This window comes from Rhipicephalus sanguineus, chromosome 2 (genome assembly GCF_013339695.2).
Source record: "Rhipicephalus sanguineus isolate Rsan-2018 chromosome 2, BIME_Rsan_1.4, whole genome shotgun sequence".
Taxonomy (NCBI): domain Eukaryota; kingdom Metazoa; phylum Arthropoda; class Arachnida; order Ixodida; family Ixodidae; genus Rhipicephalus; species Rhipicephalus sanguineus.
The window spans coordinates 97602118-97620088 of NC_051177.1; the positions used below are offsets into that span (position 1 = coordinate 97602118).

Sequence of the window (17971 nt, forward strand, 5' to 3'; positions counted from 1 at the left end):
TTTTTTCTTTGCCAAAACTTTTTGCCTAAATGTAACCTGACTTCCATTTTTCCTCTTTTACTTTCAGATACTCTTGCGAGAAGTCAACGGGATCAGTCATCGTATAAGCATTTCACAGGAGGTGTTTTGAACTCTTTGCCACTGCTGCCTTCTTTTATACAAAGTTAAGCTGAACAAGAAATGGAATGTAGACCTTCTACTCTGAGCGGTCTGCAACGCCGGGGAAGACCATCGCATCTATGTGAGATAATCTTGTGATAGTGAACCATCAGGAAGGACATGGAAATGAATTAGCCATGAACGCAGGACGACTGCCCTATCCCGGTGTTCAGGTGTTCCGGCGTTCAGGAAGCATGCGTCAGTGAAAAGAAATTGCTCCCGCTCCGACTGAGCTAGATGCGAGTAGTAACCTCATTTAGCCGATCTGAGTTACGTTCGGCAGAAGTTCACGCCCATGCCGTTTAATTTCACACTAGATGATATGTGAAAAACGAGATATTTTATGAGTAAATGTGGAGAACACCGAAAAGGCGAATCGCTGACTCCAAAGAATGAGTTATGAAGGATCAACTCGTCACCTCAGAACGCAGCGAAATTCGCTTCTCAGCGTGACCTAACATACGCGTCGCATCTCCTTTTCTTTCCGCGTGCGACTGACGGCGGTAATTCGTGTTCGCCGCTCAGGAAAAGCGAAGGCAGAGAAAGAAACACGAATGACACGAGCGCTGTACTCGCCTTTATTTAGCGATAAACGCGTCCTGCGTACGGTAAACACAAGCTCGGCCGTGTTCAAGTTTTGAAGACCTCAAAATAGACTGGTTGTGCTGCTTACGAATTAGAAAAGGTGGCCCCGTGCTAGATCTTACAGTGCACGAACGTCGCTTCCGTCGCCAACCGCGCCAGGACGTGCACGAGAAGCGCATACCCATCCGCTTGCGTGTTCTCTTGAACAATGGAGTGCACTGACTTTTATCCTACGTTAAGCGTTTGTTAAAATGCCCCCAAACAGATTTTCCACAGGATATAGGGCATCCCTCTAGAGTGAGCGCGGTGTATTTAAACAAATATAACCTCGCAAAATATTTTCACGCGGGCCTAGTGTTTACCAAAGGAGCGTGTATAGACGAGGGCCCGCAGCAGTGCGCACTGCCCATTGCGCCGTTTACTGTAAGCCGTGCTGCGCTCATGGTGCCTGACAAGCTTGCCGGAGAGGGACAAGCTTATGTGCCACTGATAGGGCGGGCGGGACGCGTTGACAACCCCACCTCCTCCTTTTGCTATAAGACTGGATGTGGGCGCGTGTTGTAGCTTTAGCTTGGTCGCTAGGAACTTACGGTCGTGAACAATTGCCTAATGGCTGGTGCCTATTGGACCGTCGTGCTCTGGTCTACGTCTTCATAGACTGGGACATGGTAAAGGAGGCTTTAAAAGGCTCAATTGCTGCCCCCCCCCCCTTACCATTCTTCCTGACCCACTGAGGCCCTCACGATAAGAACGCAGCGCAAAGACAAGGCAATGGGGGGGGGGGGGGCGGGGGGGGGGGTGCCTAATCACCTAAGAGGGGGGAGGGGGCAAAGTCTGTCCCATACATTGACTTAGTAGGGAGGGGGGGGCTCTGCGGTGAACCTTTGCCCCCCCTGATCGGGAACCCTGCGCACGCCTATGCGCCTATGGCGGAGAGTGAACTATCATTTGTGCGAGATTTTTGTGGGTTCGCCGGTACACGCAGCGGCATAATAGTTAACTTGCATGCATATGACAGCATTGTGTACAAATCGCAAGTTTCTTCTTTTCTTTTAGTAGTGCTCAGGAAGAAAAAGAAAGTGTGCAGTGATACTTCTACAGAAAAAGATGGCCACAGCTGTGCGAGAAAGAAAAATAATGCTGGTAGCGGGGACCCATGGGTTATACCACCAGCGCAGATTTTAGTAAGTTAACCACAGGCGAACGAGTTGTTTATTCCCCGTAATTAATGCAAATCAAGAGCCCCCGAGTAAACCTGCAAGATCGCCAGAATCAACTATATGTTGCAAGGCAAAGTGCGGCTTTTGAAAGATTTGCACGCATACAGGGTGTTTTTTTTTAGACAATACAGATTTTTTATAAAAGTCCTATGGACAATAAGGCTCTTTTCGCACACGCACTCCACGTCCAGGCGGAAAAACTTTGCCGCAGTTAAAGTGACACTGTTAGCACGAATTAACAAAACTCGTTAATTAACTTTTTAATCATTAACTTTCAGGGCAGATGTTCACATTAGGAAGTTGTAGTGCGTACCAATTTATGGCATACCTATTTTTTACAGATCCCAAAAATTGCCCGTAATAGATATTCTTTATCGAATGTCAAGGGCGAAATCGAAACTGATCGCGCAAAGCGCGCGCGAAGCGCGACCGCTCTGTACGTCAGACCGGAACTGCCCGTCACAAGGGAGCGGCGAAACTTGAATGAAGGCGCGCCGCGGCCGTATGTTTTCGTGAAAAGCTGCAAGTCATCTCACTTGTGTCCACACATCGCCTTATTTTCGCGCGTAGTGTTTGGTGCTTATCCGTTTCTTTCGAACTGTGCGCAAGAAAACCGCGATATCAACCTTTTCTTTGTCTGGTAAGCGTAAAACTCAGGCGCTTCCACTTCGGCGTTTCTTCTTGAAGGCACGCGAAATAGTTATTCGAAACACATAAGCACCACCCATCGCACAGAAACGTTAAGCTGTCTACTTGTGTATTTCAGAATGATTGCCGATTTTTCTGGCCAGACTCTGCTTCTGCGCGCTTTCATTCGAATTTCGTCACTTCCCTATCACGTGTCGTCCCGGTGTTCCGCCGCACTTTGAGCGCGCCGGGCGCGATCAGTTTCGATTTCACCCTTGAAGTTCGATCATGAATATCTCGACCTACGTGCAACTTTTGTGATTTCAAAAAAAAATAATGGGATTTGCCATAAATTGGCAGGCACTACAACTTTCTAACATAAACACCTGCCCTCAAGTCAATAATTAAAAAGTAATTAACAAGTTTTTGATAATTAGTGGCAACACTGTCGTTTTAACTGCGGCAAAGATTTTCCGCCTCGACATAGAGTTCATGTGCGAAAACGGCAAGAGGCCTACTGTCACAGGATTTTTATTAAAAAAAATGTGTATTTTCTATAAAAACAAACACCCTCTATAACACTGGGCGTTACGTTGGTGACATTTTTTTTTTTTTTTAAGGATGACTCAACCGAAGCTATCTAGCTTACGTGTGAAGGTGAATGAGTACTACCACATAATAGTGCTCCTGCAGCATTCTGCCGAATTCATGTCTCACGTATATTCTTTCTAGCTGGCCGAGTGTCGTTATGCCTGTAATACTAAAGCCGTCCGGGTCGCCAACCAGGGAAGAAGTGGCTCTACAAATATGAGCGTCGACACTGTGAAACTACTTTATGTAACTGAGGTGGAAACTTCAAAAGCTTTTTACTGGGCGAATGCGCTCGGTACTTGGCTCGCTGTGTCGACGTCCAAGTACAAAAACGTAGACCGGGTTAAGGTTGTTCAGCGTCGTTGTATTAATAAAGGTCAATTAATTTTCTTGTAATTTACTTCGGTCGTTTTCTTTTTCAAAAAAAAAAAAAAGCGGCACCAGAGATGCCACACAAAGCATGGCGAGCGATAAATACATCTACGCCACACTATGATCGACTATTACTGGCGCGCCGTCACGACGTTAATCAGTAGATAGCACAAAAGATGTGATATTGTTTTTCGAGTCGCTGATGCTCATCTCAGCACATTCAGTCACGAACGTCGGCCCGGCACAGCACCTCTTGTTAATCGCTCTTGAAAAGGTAAGACGCTAGACATTACTTTTCAGCTTCCACTGTTGAAAAAAATCACAGGGTCGCTTATGCATTCACCTAAGACAACTCGAAGGCGAAAGCCATCTTATTCCTTTTCTCAGTCGATGTATTGATCCTGCCCCGGCATCCATTGAAAGCTTTCCGCACCTAACGTAGTTTTGCACTGCATCCAGGATCGGAGGCGTTGCAAGCTTTCTGCACCTCATCTGGTTTTGTTCTGCCTCCGTGATCGGCCCACCTTTCACCAAGCGACGATGTCATATGATGACGTCATCAAATCACGTTACAATGACGTCATGATGTCCCCAATTTTGTCGATCTGTGACGTCATCATGACATCGTATGGTGACGTTATTCCGTGCTGATGATTTTTTTGTATCACTCGTGTTGGCTCCGACGCCGCGGGACACCGACGCGGGACGCCGGTCAATTGTCGTGTTTAATGAGGCATCAAAAGTTTTAGCCTTAAAACATCCGTTACAGATGCCGCATGCATGTCTGTCCAGCAGACGTTCTAAAGGTTGTCGTTTTTTTTTCAGTACGCGTATCAACTACGCAGCAAGCTCCTTTTCTGGCGTCTTTGTCACTTATATCAAAAGTGAAGGGATAAAAATTTGCTTGGATGTTGTCCCCTCGGTAAAAAAGAGTACATACATGCGGTCTGTGTTGGAGAATCAGAGTGTTATTGTGAAAAAGACCAGATCGGATGTGGTGATAATAGATTAATCTCACATCGACTGATTACGTGAACGCTGCCGCGAAGAATGCTGATAGCACAAAGTAGTGCTTAGCGGACTGACCGGTAACTATGGTTTGAAGCGATCAGAGATTTATTTTTCAGCCCTTGACATTAAGGGAAGCCTATTTGAGTATAAGGATATCATAGAGTAGGTACGGGGTTCGATATCCATCATGTCTCTCATTTCAACGTCTCCTACTATAAAATAATGAGAGAAAATTATTCGGCGGCAACGTTAACAAGCTAACGACAATAGTCCACTCTGCACTGCATTCCACGTTTCCTCGAACTCATGCGCAGCGTGAGAGCGGCGAGTACTGCGAACATCCTGAGCCTGGCGGCAAGGACTAGCACGCGATTTCTCCATGCGACAACTGTTGGCCCTAATGGCTGACCATTTCAGATAGACGCACTGCAAAACTCCCAGCCAATTATCAAATAATGCATTCTCCTCGACAACCGACGCACCTTATGGCAAATAAGTTCCATGGATGCCCACAAGATGTAACAAGGTTCACGAAAGAGAAAATTGTCATCCACGAAAGTGTAGATTGCCATCCCCCGCGAAGCGTCATCCTCCGTGCACTGTGTATTCAATGGAACAGACGCAGTCAACGTAATAAACAGCTTGAAAAATCGAGACTGCGTGCAAACGTCTGTGTGCTTTATTCAAATGCTCTTACCCCTACACTCCTCCACACATTCTAATGAGGATGATGGCGCAAGCTATAAGCAAGTTTATCCTGGTAATCAAGGTCGGCAGTTTATCCTCCTGAGCTTATCCGAGGTCTTGCACCAGACGTCCAACAATCTAGTGCGTATGCAACAGGGAAGACTCGCGGATTCCTAGCAAGACTATGATGGATTCTCCTCAATACAGCAAGTACTGCAGATAAGCATGCGGAATACTTTTTTTGGACAGAATCTCAAGGAGCCCGTTACTTTGAGCACGACAGCACGGTCACGACCAAAGAAAGTGATCGATGTGTTCAGCCTCGTTGCAAGAGGAACAAAGCGGAGAATGGGCAAGCTCCGTCATGAACAGCCTCGCTGACGTATAGAAAAACGAATTCTCACCAGAACCAAAATTCTGCTTTTTAAGGAAAATCAAATAAAAATCAAAACCAACTATAAGTTTCACTGTAAAAAAATCCTGTTGACGCGAGCGGCGAAGCAACGCTTACAGCGTAAGCATTTTTGATTTTTGACGCTAAAAAAACACATTCAAGATGAACCCATGATCACCAGCGGTCCCTAAGCAGGAAGAACACTTTTCCCAGAGATCTCGGCTTTGTTTTATTCACCTCTGACAATTGACAATTTTACGTTGTTTAAGTTTGCTTTCCTGAAATTATGCACTTTTTGCGGCAAAGCAGCATATCAATGCCCGTTGAACTCTTTTGGCGAAGCCACTGAAGAAAACCTTCACCGGGGATCTCATTTCTTTTATCAACTCTGTTTGCCCCTATCTGACGTCTGTAAAGTGCACTTCACTGTATCTATGGACTCTTGTGGGAAAGCAGCATATCAAAGCTCGCTCGAGACTTGCGGGGGAGCCCCACTTCCTTCAGCGATCACCTCTGTTCACTCCTTTCTGTCGCTTGTAAAACACGCTTCACTGCAGTTACACCCGTTCTGCGGGGAAGCAGCATACCAATGCCCGCTCAACTCTTGCACAGAAACAAGCGAAGAAGACCTCCCCCAGAAAGAGGGGAACGAACGAAAGAGGCGGGGAAGTTAACCAAGCTTAACCTGCCCCAGAAATCGAACTCCTTTAATTACCTCTGTATGCCCGTACCTATCTCGTGTAAAGCGTGCTTCACGGCAATTATACCTTTTTAGCGAGAAAGCACCACCCACTCAACTGTTGTGGAAAGAGAGAGACGAAACATTTTTAGATGCGAAGCATCTTATGGCGGAGTTCAATCCGGTGGTGGTGAGCGGCGTGACCACCCCTACTGCGCATGCGCGAACCCTCTCCACACACCTCCTCTCCCACTTCCCGCTCTCCCCTTCCCCTCTCCCACTTCCCCTCTGAAACGTGGGCTCGACATGCGGAAACGCTGCTTCGCATAGCCTCATGGTCCCCTTTAGCGAAGATGGTGTGATTTTGTCCTTGCTGGGATCGGGAGGGGGGGGGCGTCGGGAGACTAGACCTACCGTAGACCCCTTCCTCAGGCGGCGGCCAGACCTTGCGTTTTGGCGGCGTTTTGGGCAAGCCGGACTGCCCAGAGGGCACACGCTGTTGTGGAGAAGCCGCCGAATTAAGCTTTACCCAGCGATTTCTTTCCTTTCCACCTCTGTATACCCCTATCTGACGTTTGTAAAACGTTCTCAGGAAAGCAATAACTTGGAGGCCGCTTGAGCTTTGTCTTCTAGAGTAGAACGCGATAGCGAAATCGGGCCCCGTTCGCATCTCCTTCTCATTCGCTAGCCTCGCTTCGCTTCACGGTGGACACCGTGCCGCAAGAAAAGGAACGTCTGTGCGCGTAACATTGGCCATTTCAAGCTAACCCAGAATGCCTAGTGCACGTAAAGTTGCGAAGTGGCCACCACGCCATAATTCTCCCTCTTGCAAATTGGCGAAGTACCCACTACGCGTCCGTAAGGCGACATATGCACTTGCACAACTATAGACTTTGTTAATGATAATGATGATTAATTATGCCTGTGCGCTTTGTAATTGGTGGACCTTTAAACCAACTACTTGTGGCGCAATTCACGTTTTCACGCCTGGTGCCATTCTAAGCTGCTGCCACGCAATATTACATGCGTTAACTACACTCCTTGCACTGCATGACATTCGTATAGGTTTTTTTTTTTGTTTTGTTTTGTTATTTAGAAACCGTTTCAAGCACGGGCGTGGCTCTGCAGTAGAACACCTGCTTGACACGTAGAAGTCCTGGGTTCGATTTCCATGCGAATATTTTTATTATTTCTTTATTTGCATCTATATCGAACAACACTGATTTTTCACTCACACCAATGACGCCGCCGCCATCACCGGAATTTCTGCGAAACGAACTCTTTAACGCTATCGCGTTAACATATTGCCATGAGCATCAGATCAGTTTGTGTTACCCAGTGTCATTGCTGGTCAGCTTGTACGTACCACTGTGGAAGAGAGGTGAGGACAAGGAAATGACGAAGATGGAGTCGTGCTGGCAGTGATCGGGTCAGGCCAATGTCCTGGTGTTCAGATAGGTAGGGGTTTCTGTGCAGTACAGCCCCAATATAACGTGACAATGTCACTGCTGATACGCTGACAAGGAATGAGTGGAATTAACGTCTCATTAGCACTACAAAGCAGCACCGCATAACACAAACTGATCTCATGCTTGTGGCAATATCAATATCCTCCCAACTTGGGCGAAGTAACCGAGAATTTCTCCCCGGCAATCTCAAATATTTTATAACATCTGTAAACCACTGTTTACCATTTATAAAACGCGCTTCACTGCAATTATGCCCATTTTGCAGGGAAGCAGCGTATCACCATCCATTGAACTCCTCTTTAAACAGGGAGTGGGCAAACAAAATGTGTAGCCAGATGAGTGTTCTGCAAAAGCTAGCATTGTATTGATTGAACAAAACAGGGGCACATGAATAGCTACTGATTTTTTACGCTGTGGGAATTTTGCACCTTTTGGTACTTATCTTGTTCTCAAATATTATTCGTCATATATCTCACAGGACATCTTAGCACAACGCTCCTGGTATTTCCAGGCTGCAAATGAAGTTTCACTAATAACATGTTATTGGTGTTCTAAGACTTTCGTAAAAATCTAGGCTGAGAGAACTTTTTCAAACAAGCTTTATTTACACATCAAAATTTAAATATATTCACAAAAGCAATTGCATATGTCCATTTGTGAGGATCTGTTATCTTCTTTGTACTTATGATGCACACAAGTGACCGAGATGAAAATGCGCCCCAAATTATTGGCACATATTCCCAGGCCATCTCTGTGAACAGTCATCAAACATTGAGCTATTGCTCTTTAAACATCTGAACAACCTGCAACAGTTTAACACGCATTTGCAGTTTATATTCTGGCTTTACAGCCCTCATGTGACTCACTAAGGACATGGCAAAGTACTCGTCCTCGTCTGGTGACATGTGCTTGTCAAGGAGGACTGGACACTTCATCAATCTGCTGCTGCAGGTCTTCATCGTCTCTCTTCCTTTTTCGCTGCCTTCGCTGAGGCACTGGTGATGGCACCTCCTCCAAAGCTTCCGCAGCAGCAATCTCTTGTTCTGATAGGTCAGATAGCATCACTTGAGAATCCGTTGATGGGGAGGCAGCTGGCAGAGCACCGTGGTTGCTTTCCACTGAGAGCAGCGAGACACAGTCAACGTCGCCGTATGGTGCAGTTCTCAGCAACATTTCTTCCGAAGGTTCCCCCGGTACGTTTACATTGCTGAATGACCTGTAAATATATACTCACATAAAGAGCCATAAATTTTTCAAGTGGCTGACTGCACAAGATGAAGTACAATCTTACACAACTCTCAACAAGGAAATTATTGCATTGTTTGAGAATGAGAAACCAAAGAGGTGAAATGCATGGAGGTGAAGCAGAAACACGCCAAGTTTGATACTGTGGGGCCTTTGATTGAGAGGAAGGTAAAGAAGTGACAAGGCTCCAACAAAAAAATTTATTTAATCTGGCCGCAGCATCAGTGGATGTCATAAGCGCCAGCGAGCATTAGCACAAGTGCACACAGCTCGAGTCTGCGTGTGTTTGTTGCTGTGACCTTCACCTAGGCGTAGCCACTACAGTGTACTGTAACACCAAAAAAGGAAGTACTGATGACACGTGATGGAGACTCGAAGACAGTGTGGTGCAGTAGCATAGCCAGAAATTTTGGGGGGGGACAGAGGGGGGTTGAAACCCCCAACCCTCCCCCCTGGCTGGTGTGGTGACACTGGTGTGGTGTGACATGTGGATAAACTGTGGCATGATCTGCATGTACAAGGTAGTTGGTGGAGTTCAGAGGGTCAAATCGAGGGCAAGGTGGTTGTAATTGTGGGTCATCACTATGTGCTCGCTTCAGGCATCTAAGCATAATGGTGTCAGGACGTCCATTAATGGAAATAACAAAGCTATTGCTGCAGCATTCCAGCATGGAGTTAGGGTGAGGCAGTGCAGCTGAAGTGGCTTACAATGGGGCGGACTGGCACACAAAAACGTGTGCTGTAGCCCAAGACTCCAGAAAAAATTACACCATCTCCCACTAAAGGGAACCATGTGGGGATGCGAAGCAGCGCATGGGTCGACTTAAAGTTCCGTTCATTACGGGCACCTTGCCCGATGTTAACGCGTCCTTGCAAGCGGAGCACACCATGAATTCTCTGTAGTTGCTGTTGCTGTTACTCGTCCCGAACTCTTATTCGAGCACGCCACGCAGGTTCATCGCGCCTCTGTAGAATCTCGTTCCCCGACGCCATCATGTGATTGCTGAGAGAGTGTAATGGGGAGAGGCCACAGCGTCTTACCCAGCCCCTTACACAGGCCCGAACGTGCTAGCGCGTTCTGACTAGGACACAACGCGTTGGTTCATCGCGCGTCTGCAGAATCTCGTTCGCCGACGCCATCACATGATTGCTGAGAGAGTGTAAGGGGGAGAGGCCACAGCGTCTTACCCAGCCCCTTACACGGGCTCGAACGCGCTAGCGCGTGCCAACACACGTGGTTTTGTCTGCGTTACGCCAAGCTAGGACAGCATACAGCAGCCCTGGCCCCTAAAGTGCTCTGCACGTATCATCATCAAGGCAGTCGAAGAACAAGACCAAGAAGACTTCTCCTTGGCTCAATATGTTACAGATGGCTAAGGTAGGTTTTAGAAAGCGGACAGTCGCCAATGGAACTACGGACAAAGCCCAGCGCAAAAGCTGCTTCGCATCTAAAACGGTGGGCACTTGAGCTACACATGCTTATATAGCTCGAGTGCCCAATAGTCTGGGTGGGTAGATTGAAACATTGCACACAATCACGTAATATAATCCATGGTTGCAGAAGGTACAGCTGTAGCTTTGAGAAAACCGCAGAGAAGATGAAGGGTGATGCCCAAAACAAGCTTGGCACTTGAGCAGCTCAAGTCAGCCTTCAATGCTAATGTGTATGTGGAAAAAGGCTAGGGGAAGGCAGTGAAACTTGAACAAACTGTAAAAGGTGAGTTAATTTTCAAACGACAATGAAAACGAAAAAACTCGGTAAGGCTATTGGATAGTGGGTCATTATTAGAGGACGGATTTTCAGGCATCAAAAAAGCATCTTCTAGGCGCCAAAAATAGGCAGGCAAAGCACGTTTTAGGCTACCAACCTACCAATGTCGTAAAGTAGGCACAATAAATTTTTACATAAATATACAAATAATTTCAAAACAAAGTCGTGCGCGACCTGTATCTATGACAGGAAAGCAAAAAAATGTTATTGTTTATGATGGCACAATGACGCCAACAGTTGAGCATAGCCATGCAAGTGTCCTTTTTCCCGCACAGTTTGCAGAATACGATCTCTTCTTTTATTCAGTAGCTTGGCGAGTCAAGTGTCCGCTGTCGAATCAACACACTCCTGGGTCCCCTTCTTTTCAGCATGGCTGAGAAGGGCAGCACAAGAGCAAGCAGATAGCCAGACTGCTAAAAGACCAGAAGAGAGGGACGCCTCGTATTGGCAGGGTCTAATCGCGTAGGGTCAATTCCTCCCCTGACGGTGAACACCTTAAAGGCCAACTCCGGCGATTTTTTGGCCATGTCAAAGTAATGGTGCTTTTATATTTCTGAGACGCTCCTGTCACGGGTCCGATAGCAGAAACACTCGGAAAATTGGAGAATAATTTTAAATAAGCAAAAAAGCGCAACACCGAAACCGAAACCCAACCGAGCATACTGTCTTCGCGTGACGTATAAGTGGTTACAAAACCGGAAATCATGCAAGGCATGCCGGTCCCGCCAGCGCGTAGTATGAAGGCTGCGAAAGCAGCGAAGAGCAGATGCTCATTTGAAAGGTGACTCCGTCGGAAATCTTGTGTGTGACTGACCGTGTCACGTGCACAGGCTGAGCTGTCGGAAAATGACAGCTGCGATTCCGACGCATTTGGAGGCCAACTGTAATGGCCATCCTCTTCGATGAAGTGGAACACACCTGTTTAGCTCTTTGCTTGCCTGGTTGCACATTCCACCGCCAGATGGAACCACCTGTCCAGGGAGCTCAAGTTTGTGGGGCCGTGATCGGGTAAAATGCTATCGCTGAGAAGTTCGCGGACTAACTAAAGCATCTTAATATTGCTATGGGTGGAGTGCATAAGTTTGGCAATAACGGCGTTCAACATCGCGTTGGTACGGCCGAAGGAATTTAATATAAGCCAAGTATGAGCCACCTTTCGCACCATAGGTTACGTTGTTTCGCACGATGCGAAGCTCACCGTATACCGATATAGGCCCGGTCACGGTGCACCCTGTATATGCTACGGGAAGTGTTTCCGTGGTGTTCACGCATGTGCATTCTTTAGCCGGTACGGTATTACCGTACTTTCCGTGCGGTAAACTGGCATTGCTAGCTAAAACACTCTAATATAGAGACGCAGGGTAATCGTTAGGTGCGAGTGTTTCGTGACTGCCAACGGGGAATCGTGTGCAGCCCACAACGCGACACCACTTGCCACCCATCGCACGAATTACCACAAGGAACTGAAATTCACACGCCCAGCCAACGAAGCGCTCGCCAAACACTCGCGATTGTTGCCTTGCGGATAGCAGACGCTCTAGGGGCCCCTCGGTTCCGTCACTTCCGCTTAACAAAAATGACGTCACGCACCCAATGTTGCCAATAATTTTGGGAAGCGAGGTGAGGAGAGTTGGGGCAATCAATAAAATTCATTTGCAATGAATTTGCGTATGTCTCCATCTTGTAATTTGGCATATATAACGGGAACGTGAAAAGGAACGTACCCAGCGAATTTTATTGAGATCCATGGACCTCGAAAAATCGCCGGAGTTGGCCTTTAAGAAGTAAATTACAAAGTTAACAAAAGCCACGTGCCCGTCACACTTTCCTTAGTCTTGCTTTTCACTCTCCTTTCCCTTGACAGCTCATTTTGAGGGTCATTTTGGCCCCTTGTATCTCGTGAACAAAGCAAATGAGGACATACGATATTAAAACTGTGTTTTCACTGACATAAGTGCTCTTCGATAAAAAAATGTCAAATTTGAGACCAGAGTTCTTTTTATTTTATTTTTTGAAAAAACTCGCTTCTTTAACTATTTTTTTCTTCTTTTGCACTGCCCATAGGAAAACGACTTTCCGGAGAAATATTGTACAGGCTCTTTTCTAGAAAAATATTTGACACGGTTTTGAAGTTCCTGTGTGAAATAGCAAAGGCACCAAGGCGCATTAAACTTAGCAAACCTTTTTATTTGCGCCGTGTTTGCCATTTTTTCAGCTTTTTTCTGCTGAAGATGACATAAAAAAAGCATGGATGTAATTCACATTAATGCGTATTAAAACCAGCAGAAAAAATTTTCGACACAACACTTATAGTTCGTGTTAAATTCGGCTGTGAAATCCGAAAATATTGCAGTGATCAAAAACAGGACACCCGCACGGCTACCTTCAAATATTCTTTTGGTGCGCTGGGAGCGTTTCTTGGAAATAAAGTTTTCGGTTCCGTGCGCTTTGAATGTGGCCACATAACATATAAAAAACCCAGGCAAAACAAAAGTATCGATCGGACAGGCCATGTTCGATCTCTCGTGGAATCACCCAAGAGAAGATACAAAGGTTCTTGGGGTGAAACGCTCAGTTCCCTTCGATCTTAATAAGAGCAGCATTCTGGGCAAGTTAGTAATCCATTACTTGAGTATGATTCTGCAACAAAAAACACACGGACGAAAAACAACAAGACACACCCAGCGTCCCTTTGATCACTGAGTGCCCACGCTCAGTTCCCTTCGATCTTAATAAGAGCAGCATTCTGGGCAAGTTAGTAATCCATTACTTGAGTATGATTCTGCAACAAAAAACACACGGACGAAAAACAACAAGACACACCCAGCGTCCCTTTGATCATTGAGTGCCCATGCAACAAGCAGTGTGTGCTCAGCATTCCCAAGAGGCTATCTGATGGGAACCGATTGGCTCACCGAGTGCAAACATACAGTGTTGGGCACATACAGTGGGAGAGCCATTTCATTTCTGCAAATACTGTATTCGGGTCTACTGTCAATAATGTTGTCATAAGGAATACTACTACAAATACGCATAATTACAGAATAATTGCAAGGCCAAAAGATGAGGGGTTGTCTGGCACAAGCTACTGCTTTTAAAGGTAACGCCTGATCTCCATTTGAGGAAATGTCTTACTGTTACGGTGCTCTGGAAAATTGATGAGTAAACGCTTTAATAGCAAGATGAGAAGCGATAACAAAGCGCGGAACCCACGATATTCCCTCCATGGAATTCTTCAAGAAGAGGAGCTGCTCGTAGTAAGGCCATGTGACGTCATCAGCGTTGCCATCAGCAGCCTGATCTTCAGTTTTGATGCCGTTTTTCTGCGCTATTTGCGCAGTCACCAGACGCCTGAACTTGTCTCGCAGCGATTTCCACCGCTTCTGCACCATCGCTTCTGCACAGATAAAAATATCCGCAAGATGAAGAAGTGGCACACGCTCAGGGCGGCAGAACGCAACTAGCACTGCTTTCAATTACACAGTTCACTGTCCCACCTGCGTCGGTAACGCCAGGAAGCACGGCGGCCGCAACTTCGGCCCACAGCATCCGTTTCTTGAAACGATTTTTATGGTCCTTGTGACGCCAGTGCCAGAGGGCTGGTCGAGCTTCGACACTGTAGATCAAAGCATCGTTGTCGAGTTTGGCGTAATACATGTTTAGCGCGGCGGCCGCTGACATTTGGATTCTCGCGCTGCAGCCTCGACTGCCGCAGAAAAACTCGCCAAACTATGCAGGAACTAGCCGCACGGCCGCAACAACGAAAATATCGCAGCTCCAATATACCACGCAAGATTCTGAAGACCACACGGGGCAAAACACTGCCAGAACTGCTGCTGGAAGTTGTAAACAGACAGACCGGCGTGGATTGGCATCGGCCGGTGCTTGTTGCGGCTTGTTACAGTTATAGTATGCGGCTAATAAAAGAAGAAAATATGTGCTGCCTGGCGTTGCCCGTTTAGTCCGTGGATAGTTATCAATTATCAGGCACAATCACGGGCACAATAACTGCAAACAAAACGGATGCTGTCGCCTTGGTTTCTACCAAGTTTGTACTAACCCTTTTTGGCAAAGCCGGCAAAGCCCGTCTCGCGGTCTAGCCTCTGGTCTAGCTACCTTGGCATCAACAAGCAAATCGGCGCCGCGCACATGTGTATGTAATAGTCACTGTGCCACTGTTCACGACTCGCTATTACAAAATGGGTAAACACAAAAAGAATCAGAAGGACTTCCAAAAGGTGAAGCTGAAGGTGGGGCGAAAACTACCGAAAGGCCTGAATGTAACGGACACCAGTTTCAAGACCAAAAAGATAGTCCTGCATGACCGACTGTCAAAGCCAGCCACCGGCGAGCCCACGACAACACGAAAGCTGAGCGTTCAGGTACGCACTGGACTTGTTTACAGTAACCGATTTCAGATCAATACTGCGAACTAAATTGCCTATAAGTTGCTGAATTACCTGTGTGTGATATCATTAGAGGCCGTTGCAACGTGAATAGGAGGGGCCGCATACTTTCGGATGGCTGTTAATGGCTGCGTTTCAAGAGCCTTTGCCGCGTTCGAAACACATGCACGGTACAAGACGGGTGCACATGCTACGTAAACATGGTGGTAAAAAATAAAAAAAAAATAAATTTGCGCCTTGTGAAAGGGGCGGCCAAATGGGACTGCGGAGGTCGACAACTTGCATTAAGTCCCGCGCTCCCGATAAATGCTAAGCATAGTTTGTTATGCGCCTCTTTTCGGGGTCTGGTATTACACGTTAGATGGGGAGGCGTTAATAGAACTAACGGACAATCAAGCCAAGGAAAGCGTAGGGGATGTTATTTGTAATAATAATAATTGTGATATAAATGTGAAGAAATTAAAGTCGACGAAAAGACAACTTGCCGCCGGCAGGGACCGAAGCTGCAACCTTCGAATAACGCGTCCGATGTTCTACCAATTGAACTACGACGGTGGTCGTCCGCCCGTACACTTTTTTGAGTATATCTGTGCATTTAAACCTGGGAGTGTTAGCGATCCCTTAACGAGCCCTTAAATTACTACCCTTCTTTCGTTCATTTATAAAGTGTGAAGTGATTTCTCCAGTGCCTGCTAGGAACAGCTGTCCTACGGAACATTAGTGTGTTGAGTTCAGATTTCTAATTGTTTCCAATGTACCATGTTTTATAAGTTTATAGTTTGTAGACGTGTGTTGGCGTCCTTATTTTTCTTCTGTAGGATCTGATCAGCCGTTTGCACCACTACAATGTCGCCAGCCGCATGGATGCCTTGGCCGGATTGCGAGAACTCGGACGCACTCATGCGGGTTCATTTAGTCCACACCTCAAGCCCCTGCTTGAGATCTTGGGAACACTCTGCACAGATAAAGAAGGCACCGTGCGTCAGTCTGCTCTGAAGGCAAGCAATCCATGTCGCCGATTTTGAAAAACTGCTCATGGGTAGTTTAATAATAGAAGGGAGCGATCTAGCTCACTTCAGAAACAAATTCCTTCTTAAACATTCATTTCTCATGTTCTGTGTCAATAGTCACCCCCCCCCCTCCCTGTGGCCATTTTTTTTTACAGCAGCTAGATAAAGGTGTAGAGAAACACCATGCAGTTTTGAAGGAGTAGTCTTCTAGTCTGCGTTGATAAGCGACTTGTCTTTTTATGTGATCCACTGCACGGCCTGCACAAAGTTACATTGTACAACACGAGCTGTGCCACAAGTGTTTGCACAAGTTGGGTCTATCATTGCTGTTCGTTGTCTTCACAAACTTGAACATAATGAAGCGTGTTTTCTGTACAGGTTCACCTTGGCATCATGTTCACCAGACACTATTGCAACCTCATTGCTTGCAATAACGTTCGTCGAAATTGTCAGCCTAGTTGTGTGTCAGGAGCACCTGTAGTTGAATTGGTCGTTTTTCTGCACACACATGAGAATTGCAGTGGCTAGTCTCTTTGATCGTGTATACTTCTGTAACATACCATTCATGTGATGACATTATTCTTCGTTCTATACTTTTCACAAACAGCACAGCAGCAGATTATCATAGCTGAAATTTGAGCAAGTTTGTATATTGCTAAAACGAAGGCTTGTAAACAGGTCTTCCTTATAGTAGTCATGCGAGTAAATAAATGGGCAGCTCTATCTTTTATACAAGTTACCAGACTGTACACATGGTTTTGGATGTGCTGTGAATGTATTGGACACCTTCTTACATGTCGTATTCTAATTACCATTCAATCAATTTTGATATCTTTATGAAATATTTTAGATTGAATCGGTACCTGCTATACTTAGCAAACATAAAAAAAAAGTACTTTGACATTAGGAATTGCAAGTAAATGCGCACAGTACTATATAGTGAGACGCAAATATGGATAAATGCAGGGATGCAACAGCTGTGCCAATTGCTGCAATTTGATACAATTCCTTATTTTTGCGCCAGTCTGAGCCAAAACCATGAAATTTGTTGAAATTATGCCACGCTGTGCCAAAATGTCCGACCAGCTTCAAAATTGTCTCAGTTGTGCAAATTTCAGCGAGAAATGGAGGCCGTGTGGGTCATATGCAGTGTGGGCATCATCATCCAATACAGACGCGCAGACCCTGAGCCCCCAACGAAAGAAAAGAAAAAGTCACAGTTTCAGCGCAAGGACGAAGTAGTCAATGCGATAGCAACAAATTGTAATGTTATACGAAGTGAGGCTGACAGCAAGCTCTTTTGTATCCGGTCTCGCGTAACTCTACAAAACATTGGTGTAAGAAAATATGGTCGCTCCAGGGAAAGATGCTCTTTCTGCACCGTGTCTTCGCATCGAAAGCGCAGCACATAGAAAGGTATACGAGCCGCCCGCTGATGGCTGCCGAGATGGAGCGCGCGCCAGCGATCGCGACCGCGCCCTTAGAATCAAAGTTCAAAGTTGCTCCTCGAGTGACACCCACCCCCCGTGTCTTTCCATGCTCGTTCAAGACGGGCGGAGCCTTTCCTCTCTGCTTCGACGGCAGGCCTCCCGAGCGGAGTAGTGTTATCGCATGCGCCCTCTGAGCGACGGAGATGGGCCGGCTCGTTTGATATCTGCTTCAGCCGCGTTTTTTGCCCACACTCGCGCCCTTTTACTCGCCGTAGAACATACTATGTGCGGGGGATGTTATCAACTTGGACTTTA

The 17971-nt window shown here is 46.4% G+C and overlaps 3 protein-coding genes across 3 annotated transcripts in view; 2 read left to right on the top strand and 1 right to left on the bottom strand.

Moving 5' to 3' along the window:
* The window catches only part of LOC119381771 (Down syndrome cell adhesion molecule homolog), a 227426-nt gene extending 226303 nt beyond the window's left edge, over positions 1-1123 (top strand). Inside the window, exon 26 of the mRNA XM_037649536.1 lies at positions 68-1123. Within this exon, the coding sequence (XP_037505464.1) occupies positions 68-168 (101 nt within the window). The 3' untranslated portion in view covers positions 169-1123. The remainder of the gene's footprint in view (positions 1-67) is intronic.
* A 7262-nt stretch (positions 1124-8385) lies between these two features.
* Positions 8386-14656, bottom strand: LOC119383443 (uncharacterized). The gene is made up of 3 exons (XM_037651574.2): positions 14308-14656; positions 14024-14207; positions 8386-9010 (listed from the first exon to the last, which is right to left on the bottom strand). The coding sequence occupies exons 1-3, from the start codon at positions 14489-14491 to the stop codon at positions 8707-8709; spliced, it is 672 nt and encodes a 223-aa protein (XP_037507502.1). The 5' UTR covers positions 14492-14656; the 3' UTR covers positions 8386-8706.
* A 300-nt stretch (positions 14657-14956) lies between these two features.
* The window catches only part of LOC119383442 (testis-expressed protein 10 homolog), a 66459-nt gene continuing 63444 nt past the window's right edge, over positions 14957-17971 (top strand). Inside the window, exons 1-2 of the mRNA XM_037651573.2 lie at positions 14957-15192; positions 16035-16214. Coding sequence (XP_037507501.1) covers positions 15010-15192; positions 16035-16214 — 363 coding nt within the window. The 5' untranslated portion in view covers positions 14957-15009. The remainder of the gene's footprint in view (positions 15193-16034; positions 16215-17971) is intronic.

Coding starts and splice junctions, on each gene's coding strand:
- LOC119383443 (XM_037651574.2), bottom strand. CDS start 14,491: ATGTCAGCGGCCGCCGCGCTAAACATGTATTACGCCAAACTCGACAAC. Junction 14,208..14,307: donor TCCTGGCGTTACCGACGCAG/GTGGGACAGTGA, acceptor TTATCTGTGCAG/AAGCGATGGTGCAGAAGCGG. Junction 9,011..14,023: donor AATTCCATGGAGGGAATATC/GTGGGTTCCGCG, acceptor ATATATTTACAG/GTCATTCAGCAATGTAAACG.